This window comes from Centropristis striata, chromosome 22 (genome assembly GCF_030273125.1).
Source record: "Centropristis striata isolate RG_2023a ecotype Rhode Island chromosome 22, C.striata_1.0, whole genome shotgun sequence".
In the NCBI taxonomy this organism is placed as follows: domain Eukaryota; kingdom Metazoa; phylum Chordata; class Actinopteri; order Perciformes; family Serranidae; genus Centropristis; species Centropristis striata.
In genome coordinates, this window is record NC_081538.1 from 3,292,887 (window position 1) to 3,314,306 (window position 21,420).

General features: G+C 38.4%; 1 protein-coding gene and 1 long non-coding RNA gene across 3 annotated transcripts in view; one reads left to right on the forward strand and one right to left on the reverse strand.

Moving 5' to 3' along the window:
* Positions 1-21,420, reverse strand: part of iqsec3a (IQ motif and Sec7 domain ArfGEF 3a) — a 145,954-nt gene that overhangs the window by 108,636 nt on the left and 15,898 nt on the right. For both annotated transcript variants that reach the window (XM_059325529.1, XM_059325530.1), the window contains exon 2: positions 4,686-4,766. In XM_059325529.1, coding sequence (XP_059181512.1) covers positions 4,686-4,766 — 81 coding nt within the window. The remainder of the gene's footprint in view (positions 1-4,685; positions 4,767-21,420) is intronic.
* The window catches only part of LOC131960358 (uncharacterized), a 134,171-nt gene that overhangs the window by 63,584 nt on the left and 49,167 nt on the right, over positions 1-21,420 (forward strand). The gene's annotated exons all lie outside the window — the stretch shown is intronic.

Here is a 21,420-nt window from a genome sequence, read left to right on the forward strand (position 1 = left end):
GAACTGTAAAAGTAACGACAAAACTCCTGCATGCAATTTTAGCTCACTGCAGCAGAAGGTGGCTCACACTGCTAATTGAAAGGCTGTGGCTATCCCGCACAATCAGCCCCTTCCAGGAGTGATTATAAATCTGACTTGGTGACCCTGAATACAAATCCCCCATAGACCCAAAACCCTCTGGTGCCTCCTTAAAGCCAGGCAAGAGTGACCAGACTGTCAGGGTGAGTTTCCAAGCTCCGCAGGGTCCTCATTATATGTGACAGTGAAATCCTCAATTCTCTTTTTAGTTCACAACTTCCAACTTCCTCCTCATTTAAATGATCCCGCATACACCGAGTTATTACCTGCGTGTTTCCTGCTTCCTAAGTGATTGGATAAAGCTCTCCAGGTGCAGACAGATACAAACCAAGAGCTTCAAATTAGTACAATGAGTTCTTGTAGAAGCTCCCGCCGGTGCCCTTTTCCGAGCTGACCCCTCTGACTCAGCAGCTTGAATTACTCTCAGCAGAAAGAGCGGTGCAAATGAAATATCAATGATTGCACTTTGTCTGTCAGGTTCACTGTGTGAAAGAAGGTTTCATTACATCCTGAAGTGGAGGCAGTGCAATGAGTTGTCCTTTTTATATGTTAATCAGGCCTTGTTTGGTGGCGAGTGGATCCCCTCAGTCATGCAAAATAATAGAAAGTCCTCAAACCCATACGAATACATACAGGTAGGTGGTTGGTTCCTACTCTCTAACATGACCTACTCCACTGTTTCTGGAATCAGCGCAGCTACCAGTGACACGTCCTTGTACCTAAACATAACGTTGCAGTTTTAAACACATGGTTAACAGTGTGAAATGGTTATAGTTTGATTAGTTTTAAGCAACAAAACTACTAAAATAGATCATGGTTTGGTTAAAATACACAAATTGCTGTAAGAAAACAGCCAAATTGTGAAAGTAACATACTGTTTTCCATCAAAAAGGTATTATACTGTAGAAAACAATGCATTCTGGGCAATATTTGTAGGTAGCTTGTCGTTTCCCATAAAACATAAGTCTCTTCTTGTCCACATTTTAATGGCTGTATTTTACTCACTAACTCATTCAGTATATGGTTTATTAAAATGACTGAGGTTACAGTGAAGACAGCGCTTAATTCATAGTAATTGGCTATCAGACAGTAATATGCTCTATTTACAAAAAATGACTGCATTGTATACTGCAACAATATTTCAACTAGCTTCAGCTCTATACTGTGTTTTAGTCTACTGTAAAAATCAATGAAATGCAGGATTTTACTGTAATTCAGTATGTGGTTTTATCACAGTAAGATACTGTACAGTAAATAACGTGTTACAGGACTTGACTTTTGGTTTCACACAGAAGAAGAACAGAGTTCTCCTTGATCAAAGTCCTGTATTTGTTTGATCCACCTGTCCACCTCGGCCTCCTCCTTACGTAGAATTTGTCTCTTTTTACTTCTTCCCTATTGGCTTCCATCATAATTGCTACAGTCAATAGAGAGAGCCATCTTACAATTAACATTATGTTGTCGTTTTTGGCAGCAGATATAGTCTTTTCCCTATATCAGGTTACTAATCATAGAAAAAAGACACTCATTATAACTCCAGAACTTGCCTGAGAATCATCATGTTTTAAAAGTTTTGCCTGTTCATTCTGGCATAATTTTAACTGTGCCAATTTGCCAAGATATAAACAAATATAGGCTCACTTTTTGCTAGTTAGCTAGCTAGCTCTCCATCTCCACAAATACTGTCCACTTTCCAACCATCAAAATATTTTTGTAGTGGTGGGGAGGGGAGGGAAACAGCCCTGCCACTAGCGAAGAGCCCGCTTTTTGGCTATAATTTCCTGTAAAAGCTAGCTACGTAGCAAATGGCTGGCTAGTTAGCTAGTTTGCTAAGTTCCCCATGCTTTCACTGGTAACAGAAAATGAACCGGACAAAGCTGAACAAGCAAAGCAATGTGCCTCTCTAAGCTGTGTGGATAAATCATCAAGTTGTTGAATTGTACTAATTTAGCAGATGCTAGTTAGCTAGCTAGCTAGCCTGTAAATCTCAGGGCTCTGCAGAAACACACAGCATGTTAGACTACACAGTGTGTCATAAAAAAAATAATAAAATGACTTCTATCATCAGAAGCTTCTTTTTTTTTTTACACAAATATCATATACTACAGTGAAATGTCAGGAAATTATAATCGATGGTAAAAATTGACACTGCCAAAGCCTGGCATTATGGGAACTGTAGTTCCACAACATAGAGAAACTTTCAGCATTATTATCCACCAAATAGATGTGAGACGAATAAAAATAGTCTTAGAATGTCCCATCAAAATGGTACTTATATTCCTGTAACACTGATATGCTCCCTTATCCATTCATTTACAGATATGTGGGGGGAAAAATTCAGAGGGTTTAAGTCACGTGACTCTTATGGATTTCCATGCTGATCTGGTTTTGTGCACAGTGTTTTGTGTTTTCCTGTCGTCTGTAAATTATGTAACATATGCTGTGTGTACCGCAGTGACACACTAGCACACACACACACACACACGTACATTAACATACACGCACATAGATAGACAGGGAGCTATGTTCTGATCACTGCCAAGCCAAAGCATGCAACATGATAAGAACTTTTTTTTTTCACATGAACACAGATGCATTACATGTGTCAACAAGGAGGCTCACCAGTTTCCAGCATGGGAAAGACCCTACAGTACACACATCAATGCATTATGGTAGTTTTTTTACATTGCAGAGTTACACTTTTTTGTTACATGGTAATATTCATACATGACTCTTTCAAACTTAACGTGACCACAGTGGAGAGACAAGCCCGAATGAAGTGAACATGAGTGACGATGGATGCAATGAGGTGTGGGTGCTATGTGGAGTTATGTCGCTGTGATGTGATGTGATGTGGTGATGCCACGTGAGTAAATGATCAACAAATCACTGACAACAATGCGGAAATACATAAATCAACAGAATACAGCTTTCGAAAAGGAGATAAGACGCAACAAGAACAACAACAAAAAAAAGACAAAACCACAAGCTGCTTTCTGTCTCGGCCCCAGAGAGTCCTGCTTTGAAGTGGTTTGCTTCAGATATTGACCGGGGGGTGGGTGTGGGGGGGTGTTTTGAGGAGTTGGAGGGGTTGACAAGTTAGCAAAGACCTTCTGTTGTGCACTTCTGTTTGTACCTTTAGCTAATGGTCCCTAAGCACAAAGCAATCACAAAACACAACAGCACCAAACGGCTTCTATCAAGCAAAAGTTCAAGCTGCTGAACTACGATCGATTCTTGTCTTCCCCCTCCAGCTTTGATTTTTATAAAAGTCACTCCTGCTCCGTTCTAGCCTCTAGAATGTTATGTATTTAACAGACACTGTAAGAGACTTGGGTTTTGAGTCAGTCAACGTCTGAGAATGTATCTGATAAATGGCTTTATACGGCCTTTTTTTTTTTTTCTGCCGCTCTTTAAACACCGCTCTCTTCCCTCCCACATGTCTCTGTCCTTCAGTCTATCCATGTGGCTGATTTAATGCAGCACGAGCCTCTGAAGTGTAAAGAGTGATTTTGTTTGCTGGTCTGCAGCCTTCTGCCACTTATTATGTCCAGCACCGTGGGGGGACTATGATTTTCCATCAATGCTTATCTGCTATTTTCTGCCAAGCCCGTACAATGCAGCATAACTGTCCAGGAAAAACAAACCATTTTCGAGCAGATGCCTTAATTGCTACTGATGCCAGATGAGTGCCATTATTTTCAGTCAAACTCTGGTAGCACTTTGTTGAATAAAAACAGCAGGCAAAACAAAAAAAATTGTGCTGTCGATTCAGCTTGAAAGGAGCGCGATAATACCTTGTCAAAGGTGATAATTATTTATTTTTGTACTTGCTTATCCAATTCTATATTTTCTCCAGACTGCCCATTCAATCAACACTAAATTAATAATTATCATACCCCCTCAAAGCTGTCGTACAAAAGGTAAATGTATTACAGCAGCTAATTATAAGTTAGACTAGATTTCTTTCCCCCAGGATACAGGGTGCAAATTATTGCATCAAACCAACACCAGAGCTTTTTAAATTAGCTGACTTTAAAAACTTTTTATTGAAATAAAACAGACTTTTTTGAATTCATATGCAAGTGTTGGATTTCCAGCAATTGGTGCCAATCTGACATAAAAAGATAACAGCATAATCGTCGTGCTTTGTTTGCTAAACGCAATGTAATATTGTTCCAAATATTCAATTTGCAGCTCAAACGAGGGCTTGACCCTTTTCCAGAAAACAGGATATTGATGATCCTGATATCCTGATACAATGGAAATAACAAATCTGGCGTGTCTCAGCTCCACTCAGACGACAATCGCAGCCTCAACCGGACCCAAAACCCAAGCTGATGCAACTGAATCTCCCTATTAGAGGCTCATTGTGATCATCGAGGGGCAGAAAATCAAATCGAGGAAACCTGAAGCATTTACAACCACTTCAACTTAGAAAACACTGCTGGGGTAGTTGTGTTGCCTAAGGTAGCTACTGCAGCACTGCTACTAACAGGATGCATGATAAGTGGCTGCAATTAAAAGTTACAGAACATAAAAATAAAAAGATTGTTCAAAGTAAATAAATTAAGTGTGCAGATGTTTCGCGGATGCAGTGGTCTTACCTGGGGACACAGGCGGTAGAGGTCTCCCCCTCAGGGGCCTCGGGGGCGGGGCAGCAGAACTGGTGAAGCACTGTTTGGTTGCTGTGTGGAGAAAGAATAATAATCATCAGCACAAATTTATACTCCACAGTCAGCATTTAACCTTTCCGACTCTGCTTCGTGGCTGTTTGACCCATTGTTTGTCCTTTGACTTCATCTTATTGAGCAAGAAAACACAGTTTCATGCTGCTTCTTTTGAGTGCCAATTTGCCAAGATATAAACAAATATAGGCTAAAAAAGTGTTGTAGGCCAAAACACAACTCACTTTTTGCTAGTTAGCTAGTTAGCTCTCCATCTCCACAAATACTGTCCACTTTCCAACCATCAAAATATTTTTGTCATGGTGGGGAGGGGAGGGAAACAGCCCTGCCACTAGCGAAGAGCCCGCTTTTTGGCTAATTTCCTGTAAAAGCTAGCTACGTAGCAAATGGCTGGCTAGTTAGCTAGTTTGCTAAGTTCCCCATGCTTTCACTGGTAACAGAAAATGAACCGGACAAAGCTGAACAAGCAAAGCAATGTGCCTCTCTAAGCTGTGTGGATAAATCATCAAGTTGCTGAATTGTACTCATTTAGCAGCTTTAGAAGCTTCTTTTTTTTTTACACAAATATCATATACTACGGTGAAATGTCAGGAAGTTATAATCGATGGTAAAAATTGACACTGCCAAAGCCTGGCATTATGGAAACTGTAGTTCCACAACATAGATACATACACCAAATAGATGTGAGACAAATAAAAATAGTCTTAGAATGTCCCATCAAAATGGTACTTATATTCCTGTAACACTGATATGCTCCCTTATCCATTCATATACAGATATGTGGGGGAAAAAATTCAGAGGGTTTAAGTCATGTGACTCTGTGGGTCAAACAATGGGTTTGACCCATTGTTTTTCCTTTGACTTCATCTTATTGACCAAGAAAAAACAGTTTCTGCTGCTTCTTTTGAGTCCATGTGTACACAATGTTGCTGCAGTCAGTGTTTATTTATAGAGAGACTTTTAGGATTACCCTTGTGGCATAAAACTACTGGCCCAGTGTCGGTTGAGTTGGCAATGAGAAGACAATGGTTGCCTGGATTTGAGCCACTGACAGCTTTGTTGCCGGATTCACAGACTCACACTGGACCTCAGCACAGCCGGATGTATTTTAGCAATCTGGCCAAAGTTGGACCAACAGAGTTCAGATGTTGGCAAGAGTCATTGTCGGATTTGATCAACAAATGTAAAAACCTCCGGGCTCTGTAGGATATGAATACAAATCATTATACAAGAAAGATGGTTTTCATTAGTTTTTATTGAGGCAAGATATTGATGCTTATATTTGTTATTTAATTCTAATACTAATAAGTATTCTAATACCACCTCTGGCGAGAGCTGCTCAATTGTGGCCAATATTATAGATGATAATTTTTTTGTCAATATTGGCTTTCCAATTATTTAACACAATTACTCACTAACTTTGGAAACATGCATTTATTGAACTTTTAAAAGAAAACTTTACAGTGGATTTTCTTGAACCTTAAACATGTAATAAATACATAAATAAATGAATAAAATGTATTCATAATTCAACTAAAAAAACAATAATGTTTTTTTAAAAGAGATAAATAAATGAAATAACAAAGATAATATATATAAAAAGTAATTATATATATATATATATATATATATATATATATATGAATAAAATAAATATGAATAAATAAATTAAATAAATTAGACAAAATTTGTTGTCATGCACTGCCAAAACATACTGAAAAATATATTTAACATATTCCAGGCTGAAAAAATAGGGAGTCTGTGCAGTTAAAAATTGTTTGTTGAATCCAATTTGGAGCATAAAAGAGTGAGAGAGTAAGAATATAAAAAGGGTCGTGTTTGAGGGCAAATGTGTTTTAATGTGAAGGTAACTTTGTTTATTTAAAAGAAAACACCACAGGTCACCTTTAACTAGATAATATCAATGACTGAAGTGCAGCGTGTTTGTAGTGTTTGTAAAGCAGAGTGCAAACAGTGTCGTATTCTGACAGATACAAAAATAAAGGTTACACATGAAGTGAAAGGCCACATTTAATGTGAATTGCTTTGGTTTTGATTTATGTTTATCTGTGATTTTCAGTTGATCTGAAATTTTTATCAAGAGAGAAGTTGAAGTGGAGAGTGGGAGGGTTTGAGTGTTTCATCACCATGGAGAGAGACAGACCCAAAGATAGACAAAGACACACAAGGATACACAAGGTTTCATGGTTTCAGCACCACGGACAGAGACAGAGACAAAAACTTGGTTGTGGTTCCAAAAAATGTTTACTTATGGCAGATTTTTCCCTTGAATTAAGTTGAGAAACCCAAAACAAAGTTACATTTTGTTACTATTTGAAGTGTTAGAAAAAAACCTGACTATGAGCCCCAAAATATTATGTTTTATATGATAAATGACAATGCAAAACAGCAAATATTTACATTTAAGGAGCTGGAACGAGATATGATTTGGCATTTTTGCTTGGTCAATGACTTAAGTCTCTGAACAGCAGTTTCAGGGAGTTTTTTTTTTTGTTCCTGTCATGTTTTAGTCACTGCGGCCTCATTTTTCTCTGCAATATAGAAGCCCTGCACCTCTATGAAAACAGCATAATCATGGCTCGATGCAGGAAGAACATGAAAATGTCTTTCGTTCAGTATAACACAGCTAAATGTGTTAAAATTGGGAAAACTATTTGGGGGGAACTATTAACAGCCTTTCTTGTCCTCTCCTCTTGGCTCTGTGTAACCAGCCAGCAAGTTGGTCACAGTTTGAATTTTTGTCATGTGACTGAAGTTATTTAGGGCTTAATTGTGCCGGGGAGTGCATAATTTGATGATTTTACAATATGTGGTTAGAGCAAACTATTGATATTTAGATTCATTTTAATGTAGTATTGAAAGGTGAAATAACACTATTTTAAAATGTGATACTTTTCCTGACGGAGCATTCATCACACATTATTTTTATCAAGAGAACAAATCTTTCAAACCCACAGGCAGGTTGTGGGGTTCACAATGAATCAAGACATATATATACTAGTCCATTAGTTGACCAGTTCTTTCCTCCCTTATAGCAAAAAGGTATTCAATATTTTACTCAAAAGTTTTGTCCTTCAACTCACAACAGAATCGAGGTTATGTTTCATGAAGAATGACAAGTTTTAGCACTTAAAAAGAAGCGGGTGGTTTGAGCATTTCGACTTTCCTTTCCAGTTGCAGTAACTATGATGAAACATTATATCCAGATTTTATGAAAAACTAATGGTGATGTTTTAAAACCATGTCTTCACATTTTGGCAGGAGGAAACAGGAACGCGGCCGCTTCAAAGCGTCTTTAAAGACGTTCTCCTATTCTGCCGGAACGCGCTGTAGATAGAGTTGCAAAGTGAGGGCGATACTCAAATGTAGCAAGAAAAGAGCAAGGATATCAAATTTTAATGTGCATGTGAGAAAGCCATGAGAGCACTCGCTTCCCTCCCTTCATCAGTGTGTCCTCCCTTTCAACCTGGACGCTGCTTCACATTCTTGATTTTCCGCCTTCATCCATCTCATCCTTGAGTATCGTCCCTTCCCCCCGCTCTTCTTCTCTCCTTCTGCCCCTTTTACACTGATTCTCCATCACTCTCTACGACTCCCCATCCCCCCTGTTTCAGGTCCTACAGGCACGGTGTGTTGTGCAGCGAGCTATTTGCTCAATTACTCTTGCTGTCAGAAGATGTAGCCAGTAAAAAGAGCAGCCGCTTTCCATACGGCGTGTCCTTATCCCCGGACACGGGACACGGAGAAGGACGGAGAGAGGAGAGAGGTGAGACATAAAGATGAGAAAGAAAGAAAGGCCTTTATTCCCAGCAGCAATCCCTTATCGCCCCTCTGTTGCCTTTTAATCTTCTGCCCTGTAGGCCAGTAGTTCTCAACCTTTTTGAGTCGCGACCCCCAATTTAACATGCATGTTGTCCACGACCCCCACTCACTGAACACAATCTCACACGCACAGTTCAGATCATACAAAAAAGGAAACTAAATGACCAAAAAAGACACAAATTGACCACAAAATGATCAAAAAAGACACAAAATGACCAAAAAAGACACAAAATGACCAAAAAAGTCACAAATGGACCACAAAATGATAAAAAAAGACACAAAAGGCCCAAAAAGACACAAAATAACCACAAAATGACCAAAAAAGAAACAAAATGACCAAAAAAGTCACATATGGACCACAAAATGATCAAAAAAGACACAAAATTACCAAAAAAGACACAAAATAACCACAAAATTACCAAAAAAGAAACCAAATGACCAAAAAAGTCACAAATGGACCACAAAATGATCAAAAAAAGACACAAAAAAAGACACAAAATGACCAAAAAAAAAAGACACAAAATGACCAAAAAGACTAAAACACATTAACACATGAACACTTTAACACAGTGGAGACAGAGCTGACTTCCAAAATGATTTGGCGACCCCCAGAAATCATCTCGCGACCCCAATTGGGGTCCCGACCCCAAGGTTGAGAATAGCTGCTGTAGGCGATCTCCCCGCCCTCATCTCTTCCTGCTCCCCCTCCCGTCTGTCCCTTGAGAGAGGACAGAGAAAACAAGGAGACCTGCATGTCTTCTTATATACCTCCTTCAAGAGCGTGACTGCTGGTTCACCTCAGGAACACTTAAACCTGTTCTTTCTGCTGTGAGATGCAATAGTTTATCACAGGATTCACAAGGTCCTTTGAAAAACTTGAAGTTCGACTCTAAATGTTGATCCTAGAGGTGTCTTTTTGCACGGCTTCCTAAAAAGACTGAGACAGGAAACAGAGACAGCGAGCTTGAAAGGGAGGTTGGGGGGTATTTGAAAGCAACAATAGCAGACAGTACAAGGAGGGTATGACAGCAAATTAATTCCCATTGTTAATGGCTCCTCTAATTGTGTTCGCCTAAACGACCATGACACCGCTGTGGCCGTTTTTAATAGGTCGAGAACACAGGCGCTCTCTGCGGGGACACAGATTAGTGCGAGCGTTGGAAACAGCAGACAGAGCCACTTGTTCATGCAGATAAAGGGTGTTTATTCCGTCGGACAAAGTGTAAAAACATCTCGGTTAATAGACTAATCAATTATGTTGCAATAATGCAACTGTTTATTTACCTGCTGAAAATTTACAGCAAATGCACAGACACCTAATAAAGTCCCTGGAATGAGCAGGAGAGAGAGAATAGTACAATGGAGCTCTCTTTGTCAAATAACCAAAAGAATGTGATTTGTTTTGTGACACTGTTAGCGAAAAGAACAATTCTGCTGAACTGGAAACAAAAAAATCCTCCAGTTTATCAAACTTTAATGAATGATATAATGAAACATTTGCAGTTAGAAAAAATAAAATTCACCCTGAGAGGTAAGATAGATACCTTTTACACAATATGGCAGCCATTTATGGATTATTATACTAAATATAACCCATTGAAAAATTAAGAAATGTAAATTTTGGAAAACCTGACATCCTCCGAGTTGTATTATAATATTTAAATCTATTTTATTTGAAAACCTTATTTTTGTTTTGATATTTGATTTGACTACACCTAGGTTTTTTTTTTGTTTGTTTTGTTTTGTTTTGTTTTTGTTTTTTTTGTGGGTTTTTTTATTTTTTATTTTATTGCTTTTATTTTTCTACTATCATTCTGCTCTTTCGTGTTGATTTTAAGCATGAATGAACATGTACATTCTTTATTTTTGTATGTGAACGAAAGAAAAAAAAAACAATAAAGAAAAGTTTGAAAATAGTAAAACATTTTGAGAAATATGCTGATTCACATTGTTGCCAAGAGGTGCATGAGAAGATCAATACTAAGGTCTTATATGGACGCTTAATAACGGTATTAAGCCAGAAGATTAGATTAGCATAAAGTCTGGAAACAGGGCAAACAACATAATGCAGCAACCAGCTTCTCTAAAGCTCACTAATTAACATATTATGTATCTTTGTTTTATCTGCATAAAAAAAGTGTAGAATTAATACTTCAGGGGTTTATGTCTGGGAGTCGGGTCTATTTATTGGCCAACACAATAACTTCTCTGATTATGTGATGAGGAAGTTTTCTTTTTCTCAAGTCTTTACACCAAGCTAGCATGGATGTATAAAGTCGTGGAAAAAATGTATTAGACCCTTGTTTTCTTCAATTTCTTGTTCATAATAATGCCTAGTACAACTAAAGGTACATTTGTTATTTTTGTTGTTATCATAACAAAAATGTTGTTATCGGCGCTAATAGCCGCTAGCGACGCTAATAGCCCCGCTACCATAACGCCGGTGATCTCAGCGGAGCCGCCGAGAGACCTTTCGCCTTTCAACTTTCGCTCTAAACTATTTAAAACACCATCTACAGCTAAAGAGAGTTTCGCGTCTGCTGCAGACATGTTGGATCCGGAAAACTACAAGCTTCCAAGTGCCGAGTAGTACGCGTCATCGTCTTGCCGTCCCTCCCCGCTCTGTGATTGGATCCCTAAAACAGGGCTAAGAATCCTTCCTGGTTTCCAGACTGGATGGAGGTTCGAAATTAAATTTGAGCGCGCAAGGCAGTCTTGGTATACCCAGGCTAGTATATGTATGTAATTTACAAGGAATTGAAGAAAACAAGGAAGTCTACTTATTTCTTCCATGGCTGTATAAATAAAACTAAATATGGTACTGCAGACAGAAATTGTGGGAAAAACACAACATATTCAGCAGGCAGCACAATGTTGAAGTAAACCCGAAAGATAAAATCTGTTGCTCCAATTCTCAGTCTGGACTGACTGATCTTGGGGTCTGGTAGGTTAACAGGCTGCTACCAAGTGCCCAGGAAGAGCGATGGGTCTTAGTGGTGAAATGGTGGAATTACAATTTCCAGGTCCGTCACATGATGTCATTGGTCCAAGAACGACTTTTCCCATAGACTTGCATTGAGAAAGACACATCTGTAAATCAGCAGGTTTTTTTTTAGGACCAGTAACATTTGGAAAGTCTCTAAAAGCCCTGAGATTAAATCATTTTATTAACATTTAACTTCTAAACCACATGTAGCCATTGTCACATGTTCTACAGTCCCGATAGAGGCGGAAGAGCTACAGGTGATCCGGGTATTTTCTTTGCATGGGAGTTGGAGCTTTTTTATCTACATAGTCGCCCATAAAGTTGGAATAAAATATTTTTTTCCTCTTTCAATGGAAAGATTGTGACAATGTGATTTATTATTGACAGATAAAGTGTATATCCTCTCAATCTCTTCAAACATATTGCAATGAAAATGAAACCAAAAGAGGATTGTGTCTGAAAATAAAATTATTCCAACTTTATGGCCCACATCAAACACCGTATCCAGTTATCTTATACATCCATGGCTGCTCCATGTACCTTGATATGTAGCACAAATATAGTATTGATCTTCCCATTTAGCTCTCAAGTAAGCAAATGAGCGTAGTTGATTACATTTGATTATTTTGGACCAGTGTTTCTCGTAGTTGTAGTAACTTTGTGAGCATTTCTCCTTCTGAAATTTGACCTTTCAAAACAAAGGATTTCTAATACCATATATGTACGACTAATGTTTTGATGAGTACAAAATGGACAGAACTTATTCTACTTTAGTGATATAACATTTATCATTTACCGCTTTTATCTAAACCTTAACACCTCACACCTGTTATTTAAATTGTACACCTCTTAAAACGAACCTGGTCTCACAGAAATCCGTGAAATAGCCACGGATTTTGCTTAACTCAAAATCCGTGGAATAGCCACGGAATCACTCAAATTCCCGTGAAACTGACACGGATTTCGCTACAATGCAAGTTAATGACAGTCATAACCCGTGGCTATTCCATGGATATTTGTTCCTATTGGTTTGTTCCAAGTCACGTGACTTTCAAGGTCCCAGCGGTCAGAACAAAAAACATGGTGGACAGTTGAAAGGCGAAAAATTAATATTTTGACTTAGTTTCTGCATAAAAATGGATTTTGATCACATTTCTAGCGAGAAATATATGTTTTATTTTCTAAATATTCACTCAGTGAATGTACAAAATCACTTTGTATGTTGGAATAGCCACGGGATATGACTGTCATTAACTTGCATTGTAGCGAAATCCGTGTCAGTTTCACGGAAATTTGAGTGATTCCGTGGCTAATCCACGGATTTCTGTGAGACCATGTTGCTTAAAACCTACATGTCATTCTTTAAAGATGATCCTAACACCAGTCATGCACCAGCTTCCCTCTGCAGTGTGCATCCCATTCGGTCATGCTTCTGATTCTGTGTGCAGAATGATTGATGCAGCATGTAGGAATAATGACGGCGTAATCTCAGGCGCTCCAAACGTGCTGAGTCGACAACTCAAAAAAGCCGAGCTCATTTGAATTTAATCAATGGATATTATTGCCGAGGAAGTGAGGCGTGCAGCTGGGTTAGCCGAGACACTTGTAGACAGACATATCAATAAAAAAAGCATGGTCACATGTGAATCACTGATATTTGAGAAAAACACCTCACAGGAAAGTAATACGGGATAGAAAGAGCATGAACTCTTTTTTTTTTTAATCTTTTAAAGCTCCCTTCTTTTGATTCATCCTAACCATCCATCTCTTTCTGCTTTGATCTCCGGCTCATCACAATTTTCCCTCCATTATTTCTTGCCCTCTCTCTGCTCACTTTTACTATCACCTCCATCTTTCCACTCAAAACAGCTTGCGAGCGTTTTATAACAGTTTTTTGGTTTATGAGGGGACATTTTTAAAAGGCACAGCTGCATAACGGAGATAGCACGAACATGACCCCGACCGCATAAAAGTCAACTATGGTGTCATATATCAGGAATCTGTTCGTGTTGGAGTTGAACTGATATTAGAAGACTCACAGCTATCATTTCCTACACTGTAAAACTTTTTACTGTAAAATTACAGTAAATTACTGGCAGCAGTTTCGCCAGTAAGTTACTGTAAAATTTACAGTACCTCTACTGTATTCTAGAAATACAGGTCCGTTTACTGCCAAACTGTCTCGTAACGCAGAAAAAAAAATAGCATGACATTTAAATGTTTAACTCTAAATTATGTTACAACTAATCCATTTAAACTCTATATTAGGATTGCTGGAAAAACAACACACTGTGATTATTTCAGCCCAGACAAAAAATAAATAAAATAAAACTTGTCTTCTTTTCGAAAATAATGACTTTATTTTCCTGACATGCTCAGCTGAAAACAGTAAATTCCTGAAAAAAAATATATAATTTTGATCGTTGGAATGCCTGAGTAATCATGATAACTCCCACAATGCATTGTTTTCACAGCAATATACTGTACAATCATAATACAGCAAGTTACTGTTAGAATTTGACTGTAAATTTACAGCAAAGTCTTACAGTGTAATTAACACAGTGACAATGATCCACCCATTTCCATGTTCAGGATTCATATTTCTTCTACCAACCCTTGCCTCCAGTTTAAAGTGCACACACGCCTCAAAGTGTTTGATCAATGCGGGCTCTGAAGATTAAACTGAACTCGCATGACCTGCTTTCTGATCTTCCACACCACTGACTCAGTTCCCCTCGTGGCCTAAGCTCGCTAATACCACCTATAAAAAATCTATAAGCTTTTATAAGCTCTTCCACACACTAGGTCTGTTTGAAGGAGAGTGTAATCTGCACACCATGGTTTCATTGTATTTTGTTTTAACTTCTCGTGTCTAATGTGTTTGTCGATGCGCTCCTCCTTGTGTTGAATTCAGCTTTGCTGTGTCAATAGCTCTCCGGCTGATTCAACTCGGCTGAAGGCGGAAAAAGATCTGTGCACACTGAAGTGATACAATTTGAAGCTCGGGACAGAGAGAGAGAGAGAGAGAGGGGGGAATCAAAGCTCGCAATAATTGACGGATTAGTTTTCACAGACCATTTCCTTGGCAGTCAGGGAAAAAAATAGCTGTGAACATGTTCGCTCATTGAAATAACATAACATGCAGTATTAGAGTCTGCCCCTGAAGGCTGAACATGGTAAATACAAATACAGTTGACCTTGGAGGAGGCAAACATATTAACAGAAGTGGTGCAGCTGAGGTGTTTTGCATGGCTGCTTGCTTTTAAAGTGATTTTTGTGTTTGTTCCCATTATTTTATTTATGTTTGTTTTGATGGGGCATTAATGCATTTTAGAGTCAAGGTCAAACCAGGAGTGTACTACAGAGAAAGAAAACAATTACATATAGAGCCTTTTACAGTTTGTAAATGATGATGACGCATATGAACGCAGTCTTGCAGTGGAAGTGCTGCAGAGTGCAATAGCTACCAAAGCTACCAATGATACCTAAACAAAACCCATCAACTCTGCTGGTTCTGCACCTTGTGACCTCCTGGCCAAATATCATTAAGGATCGGATACAATAAACAATCATTGTGTGTCATCAATTTTGGGATATTTTGGCAAATACATGGGTTCACACGGACCTGTTGAAATAAAAAATGTTATAGCCGAAAACTGAACAACCAGACATTTACGCTACGTTCGGACTGCAGGCAAAAGTGGCCCAGATTTTTATCAAATCAGACTTGGGCTTCTGTTATATGTGGTCCCAAAACGGATGCAGGTCAGATGTAATGTTCCAGATTTTTACATCACTCTTGAACAAAAATCGTCACACTTCTGCACTAGCTGGGGCTAAATCAGTCGGAAGCTTACGATCCCACCACTCCTGGCTTCGACTCCTCATCCACACACACACCTCCTTACAGACATAGCAGCGATTGCTCAAGAGAAAGCTATTGTTAAAAATGTTGCTGTCTTTCTCCTCATCATTCTTCTTTTATCATGTGCTCACAACTTGAGCATGAGACCATAAACGATGACTTCAGCAGCCTTCGTGTTTACTTCCGTACACAGTATGATGCATGATGCATCTTTTTTATTGTTCTTCTGCGTATGACCCCAACCCGAACAAAAAAGTTGAGCATCAAGACCTGCGATGTGGGTGTAGCCTTTGATGCTACTAACAGTATTAAGTCAAAGATTAATGCTTCCTAACTAATTTTTTGAGGTCTTTAAATCCTCCTTAAAAACACACTTTTTCTCCCCTCCCTGGCTTTTAATCAAGTTTAAGTGGACATCTTGCAAAAACAAAAATTTTATTTGAATTTTTAATTTATTTTATTATATTTTTATTTATTTTATTCTTTTGTTGCACTGTGTTTATGTATTTTAGTATTTTAGTTTTTACCGTATTTCCTGCAACTGTGATATCTGTACAGCACTTTGGTCAACCCCGGTTGTTTTAAATGTGCTTTATAAATAAAGTTTGACTTGACTTGACTAATTTGAATAGCTGGGGATAAACTATTGCCAACATGCCTGCAAATATTTTTGCTAACCATCAGCCGTAACAGGGTCTATGATATAATATAATAGTAAAGTGGGTTAAAATAAACCCATTTTAATAAAAATGGCTTTTAAACCATACAACTCTGCCAGTTCTGTGTACTTATTCCACCTCGTAAAAGGTAAAAAGAGAACATCAAGATCATCACAATCCTTGGAATTAATTTAGGTCGGCTCGTATATTATACGCCTTTCACAAGTCAATTCAACTCGTGGCGGTATGACTGGAAGCACTTTGATCATGTTAAATCAGAAAAAAAGCCCCTCCAAATGTTTTTGTAATACTTCACTTCCATTTGGCAAATTGGCAGTCAATGTAAGTGCCAGTTTATCACTATGTTTTACAGGCTAGAAGTGTGTTAGGCTCTCAGAGAGAAATACATTCATGGTGCTGCGTCTATATCTTCTTGAGGTTAAAATGATGTAATAAACATGATGCGCGGTGGATTATAAGGCGGAAAATATATCCTTGAACTGAATCAGATGTCTCTTGTCTGAGCACTGCACCAAACACACACACACACAGATACACTCCTCAATATTTGGTCCTGAAAGCCGACCATATCAATTCCTTTACAAACACGCACAGTGAATTAAAAAAAGCTTCCTTGAAAGGTTTGCGTCAGCAGCACAGACTCTTGGGCCGTCCCAAGCGGCTTAGCTCGCCTTCTGCAGGCGAAACCAGAGATGGACGAGAGAGTGAGACCAGTTTTCCCGAGAGAAAGCTAACAAAAGAGGGAGAATCTTTTTTTTTTTAGTCCTTGTATTGGATCCCTTAAAAGAACTCCTGACGGTGCCAGTGTCAGGAAAAGCTGCAACATTTGAGCTATATTCACACTTTCTGTGTCTCATTGTGGCCTGCTTGACTCCCCTGCAGCACTTGATGGTAAATATATAAAAAAATTTCACCATTAAGCTCCGTATTTATGCTGCGTCATGTCTGTCAGAGCAAGACAAGCCTCCACCTCTTGAGATGGTGGCAACTTAGAAAGCTGGTGACAACTTCAGAGGAGGAAATGTGATGGGGAGTCATGTTTGTTAACGCATCTGACACGTTTGAAGATTGTGACTGAATATTTTTTCCATTGCGCGTCACCAATTTTGAGATATTTAGTCAATTACAACACAAGTTCAGTGGAAGGGAAAATTATACACTAAAATATCAACGATAAATGTCAGGTTTTGATGTCCCCCCCTTAAAAATCAAAGAAGAAGAAGAAAAAAATCTTTTGAGGCTTTCAACATTTTACACTCTTCTTCAACTCAACTCCCAACTGTTGGTCCCCCTTTAATAAAACTTAAAAGAGACGACTTTGACGGAGCAGAGAGGGAGAGAGCTGAGCCCGGGGGGAGAACCGGAGTGAACCACTTCCTGCCGCTCGCTTGTCGGAGAGAGCTCCGTCAGCTGAAGGGGTTCAAAAATGATGCTTATCTGAATTTACTTTTTCTGGACAAGTTTGTGTTAGAAACTAAAATATACTGTTCTTTAAACAAGTTTGGAAAGAATTTTAGATATCTGGGTTTTTAGTCTGTGCACAGTTGGCAGATATAGAGAAATAGCCAGGGAAGGAAAGTAAATAAAGAGTTGTAAACTAGCTACTGCCACTAAAATTATTCGAATAATGATTTTAAATGTAACTAACATAGATGCACTGGAGTTATTTGGTTCAGCAAAGGTAGCAAACTAATCTGATTTTAGCTAATTTTGCATTTGCATTAGTTATCATGTAAGTCATCTTGTGACCTTATTTGGACAAGAGGGTGGAGCTTAGTTATCAGCTAGCACTAGCATTGGTTGGCTAGCTTGGTTAGTAAGGTAAAAAAAAAAGAATTAACTGTACAACCGAATGCTCAATAAGACATTTTTAAGCTACTAAAATGTAATTATCTGAATTTACTTTTACTGGACAAGTTTGTGTTAGAAACTAAAATATACTGTTCTTTAAACAAGTTTGGAAAGAATTTTAGATATCTGGGTTTTTAGTCTGTGCACAGTTGGCAGATATAGAGAAATAGCCAGGGAAGGAAAGTAAACTCTGAAAAAAAACTGAAATAAAGAGTTGTAAGCTAGCTACTCCCACTAAAATTATTCGAATAATGATTTTAAATGTAACTAACATAGATGCACTGGAGTTATTTGGTTCAGCAAAGGTAGCAAACTAATAAGTACATCTGATTTTAGCTAATTTTGCATTAGTTATCATGTAAGTCATCTTGTGACCTTATTTGGACAAGAGGGTGGAGCTTAGTTATCAGCTAGCACTAGCATTGGTTGGCTAGCTTGGTTAGTAAGGTAAAAAAAAAGAATTAACTGTACAACCGAACGCTCAATAAGACATTTTTAAGCTACCAAAATGTAAGACACTGTGTTAGCAACTTGTCACAAGGTAGCCACGGCCTAAAGCATGCTCTGCTTTATTCTATATTTTACTCTTAATGGGAGCATAATTTACTAAATGAACATCATGCTGTATTGAACAAGACAGTAGTGATTGAGACCATAAACTCATTAGGAAAATGTTTGCTGAGGTAACAAATCAAGTGAGAAAAAGGGTCATTTTCTTGTTGACATCTATACAATCTAACTTCTTTTTGCAACCAGTGGAGTCGCCCCCTGCTGGCCGTTAGAAAGAGTGCAGGCTTAAGGGACTTCCACATTGTGTTAGTTGCAATATTTCTTTTTGCCAATATGTAGCACCAAAGATTAAGGCTGTTATTCGGCTGAGAGGGTTCAAGACTGAAACTGAGCTATATTTATTTCTACTTTATTTGTCCAAATTGTATGCATCATTATATCACGTCTATGGGTTTCTAGGAAGGTCACATATTGTACAAACTGCCAAAGAGTGAGGCAGTAGCTAAGTTTCCTCTAGCCTAGAAAGGAAGAGTTAGCTTGTTAACATCAACTAAGCTGACTAGGCTTACTCCTGCCAACATAATTACCATTATTTGTAACTCATATGCAGATGCAAAGTTAATATGCAAGTATGCAAATATTTGTTTAACTACTCAAGGTGTTTGTCTATGTTTTTCAGCAGGAATTACAGAAAAATATCTATCCTGATTTTCATGAAACTTGGTGGAAGGGTGTAGAGTTAACCAAGGAAGAACAAGTCAAAATGTGGATCTTTTTTGTTAACCCTTTGATGCACAACATGGGTCTAAAGTGACCCGACTGAGTTTTTAATTTTCTATATCTTTGCAATAAATGAATTTCATTATTCAGTATTCCAGGTTTTCTTCAATCAACTTGTTTTTGATCATCGTACATCCTAATTTTTTGTTTTCATTTCTTACTTTTGAATAAAAACCCTTTTTGTATCACTACGCTTCTAATGCACAACATGGGTCAAAAATTTTAATTATGGGGTGTTGTGTGTATAATTTTAAGAATTTAATCAATTTTGGAATGAGGCTGAAACATAAAAAAATGTTGAAAAAGTGAAGTGCTGTGAATACCTTCCAAATACACTGTATGTGTGACAAAATGATACATAAACATGTTAATAGTATATTAAATATATGAGGGCGGAAAGTAACTATTTGAAAGAAATTATTATTATTATAGTATTAGGTAATTTAATTTTAATCAAACCCATGTGTGTATTAATCAATCAATCAATCAATCAAATTTTTATTCAAGACTCAGGGTCCATAGGAGACAGATATTAAAAACAGGAACAATACAAATAAATAAATAACACAGCAGACAAAAATATGACAGAAACCAAAAAATACAAAAAGATGATCTATTAGAAGGGTTGTCCATATGTTGTGCATCAAAAAGTTAACATGGTGAGACAGGGCATGGCCTTTGGAAGTGCAGAAGTATGCACTCTTCTAGTTAACTAAGATTTTCATGTGAGTAAGCAGAAATATGGTGCTGTAAAAGGTTGCCACCATGATATAAAACTCCACCAAAGGACAAATGTCAGCTTGTAGCAGAACAAACAGAGAGAAAAAAAAATAGCTGTTACTAATTTTCCCATGAAAGCAGCAGTTTTTCCTACTGTTGTCTCTCCAGCTGGTGTCTCCACTATTGAGCAGTTTTAGCAGCTCATATCGAGCATCAACACTACACTGTGTTGCTGCAGGGCCATCTGCTGAAGACTTGGCAGTGGGTCAAATTTCACAGATATTGCCCATGCTTCACGCTGATGCTTGACAGCTATCAAACTGACATGGTTGTCATATATCAGCCAGGGCTCGGGCTGATGAGGAAAATCCCATCAACCAGATCGGCAACAGTGGCCATACATTTTGTGCTGAAGTAGGCTGAATTGCTTTCATTTAGGAGGGTGGCACAGAGCTTGAGTTTGTGAATGATGATGCTGGTGTGCTGCACAAGGAAGGAAGTAGAACAAAGAGGAAGAGAAGGCATGTAGGCATGCAGGCGGTGGGGGAGGCATGACAAAAGAAAGCTAATTTTTCTCCACATCATCCACGTAAGATAACTTCTTTACTCCAGTTCCCACACATATGACTCATTCTGACCTCATGTTATATCATTTGCTCTAAATTGAAACCAATGACATCACTGGTGGAGTCATCAGCTCCTCCCCCTGGCACTGCGTACCTGATGATGTAATCCTGGCATCTAGGGGGTTGACTGACAGGGCGTTGGTGATATAACCACAGTGGAGGGGAAGGGCAAGGAGCTTTAATGGTCATCTGAATGTGAAGAAAATCTAGTATGCGGCAAACATGAATGTCACGAGTTACACACCGACGAGGCATTCACATCCAGGTTAGTTATTTCTACCTGTGGCCTCCAGGAAAAGATTAAAATCTCTATTTAACCAAGCATTTAATACGAAGTAACGCCTCATCTTTTTAATATTATGCAACAAAACCTGCAGGGAAGCACACATAAGCAAGCATCCACAATTCAAAAGTGACACAATGAACAATGCAAATGAATGATCAACTACGCAGGGAAATTAGTAGCTAAATAGATGCATCCCCAGTTTTTTTTTTCTCGTGCACAGTACAATAAATCATGGCTGAGCCTTGGTTGAGGTTTTGTGTGATGTGTTGAGAAGACCAGGAAAGCCGATTGGACATGCCGTGCCTGTTCCGATCAGCTCTGCAAAGCCTCGCAGCCTTAGGTGGATGGCTTTGAACATTACTCTGGGTCGTAAAGTTAACCATACCTGACATTTCCCTAGGCTAGTGTGGGCCTATGCATGGGTGTGTGTGTTTGTTTCAGTGTACAGTGCAAGAGCGGGCATGGAGATTATGTTGGATGGAGAGCAATGGCAGACAAATGAACTCC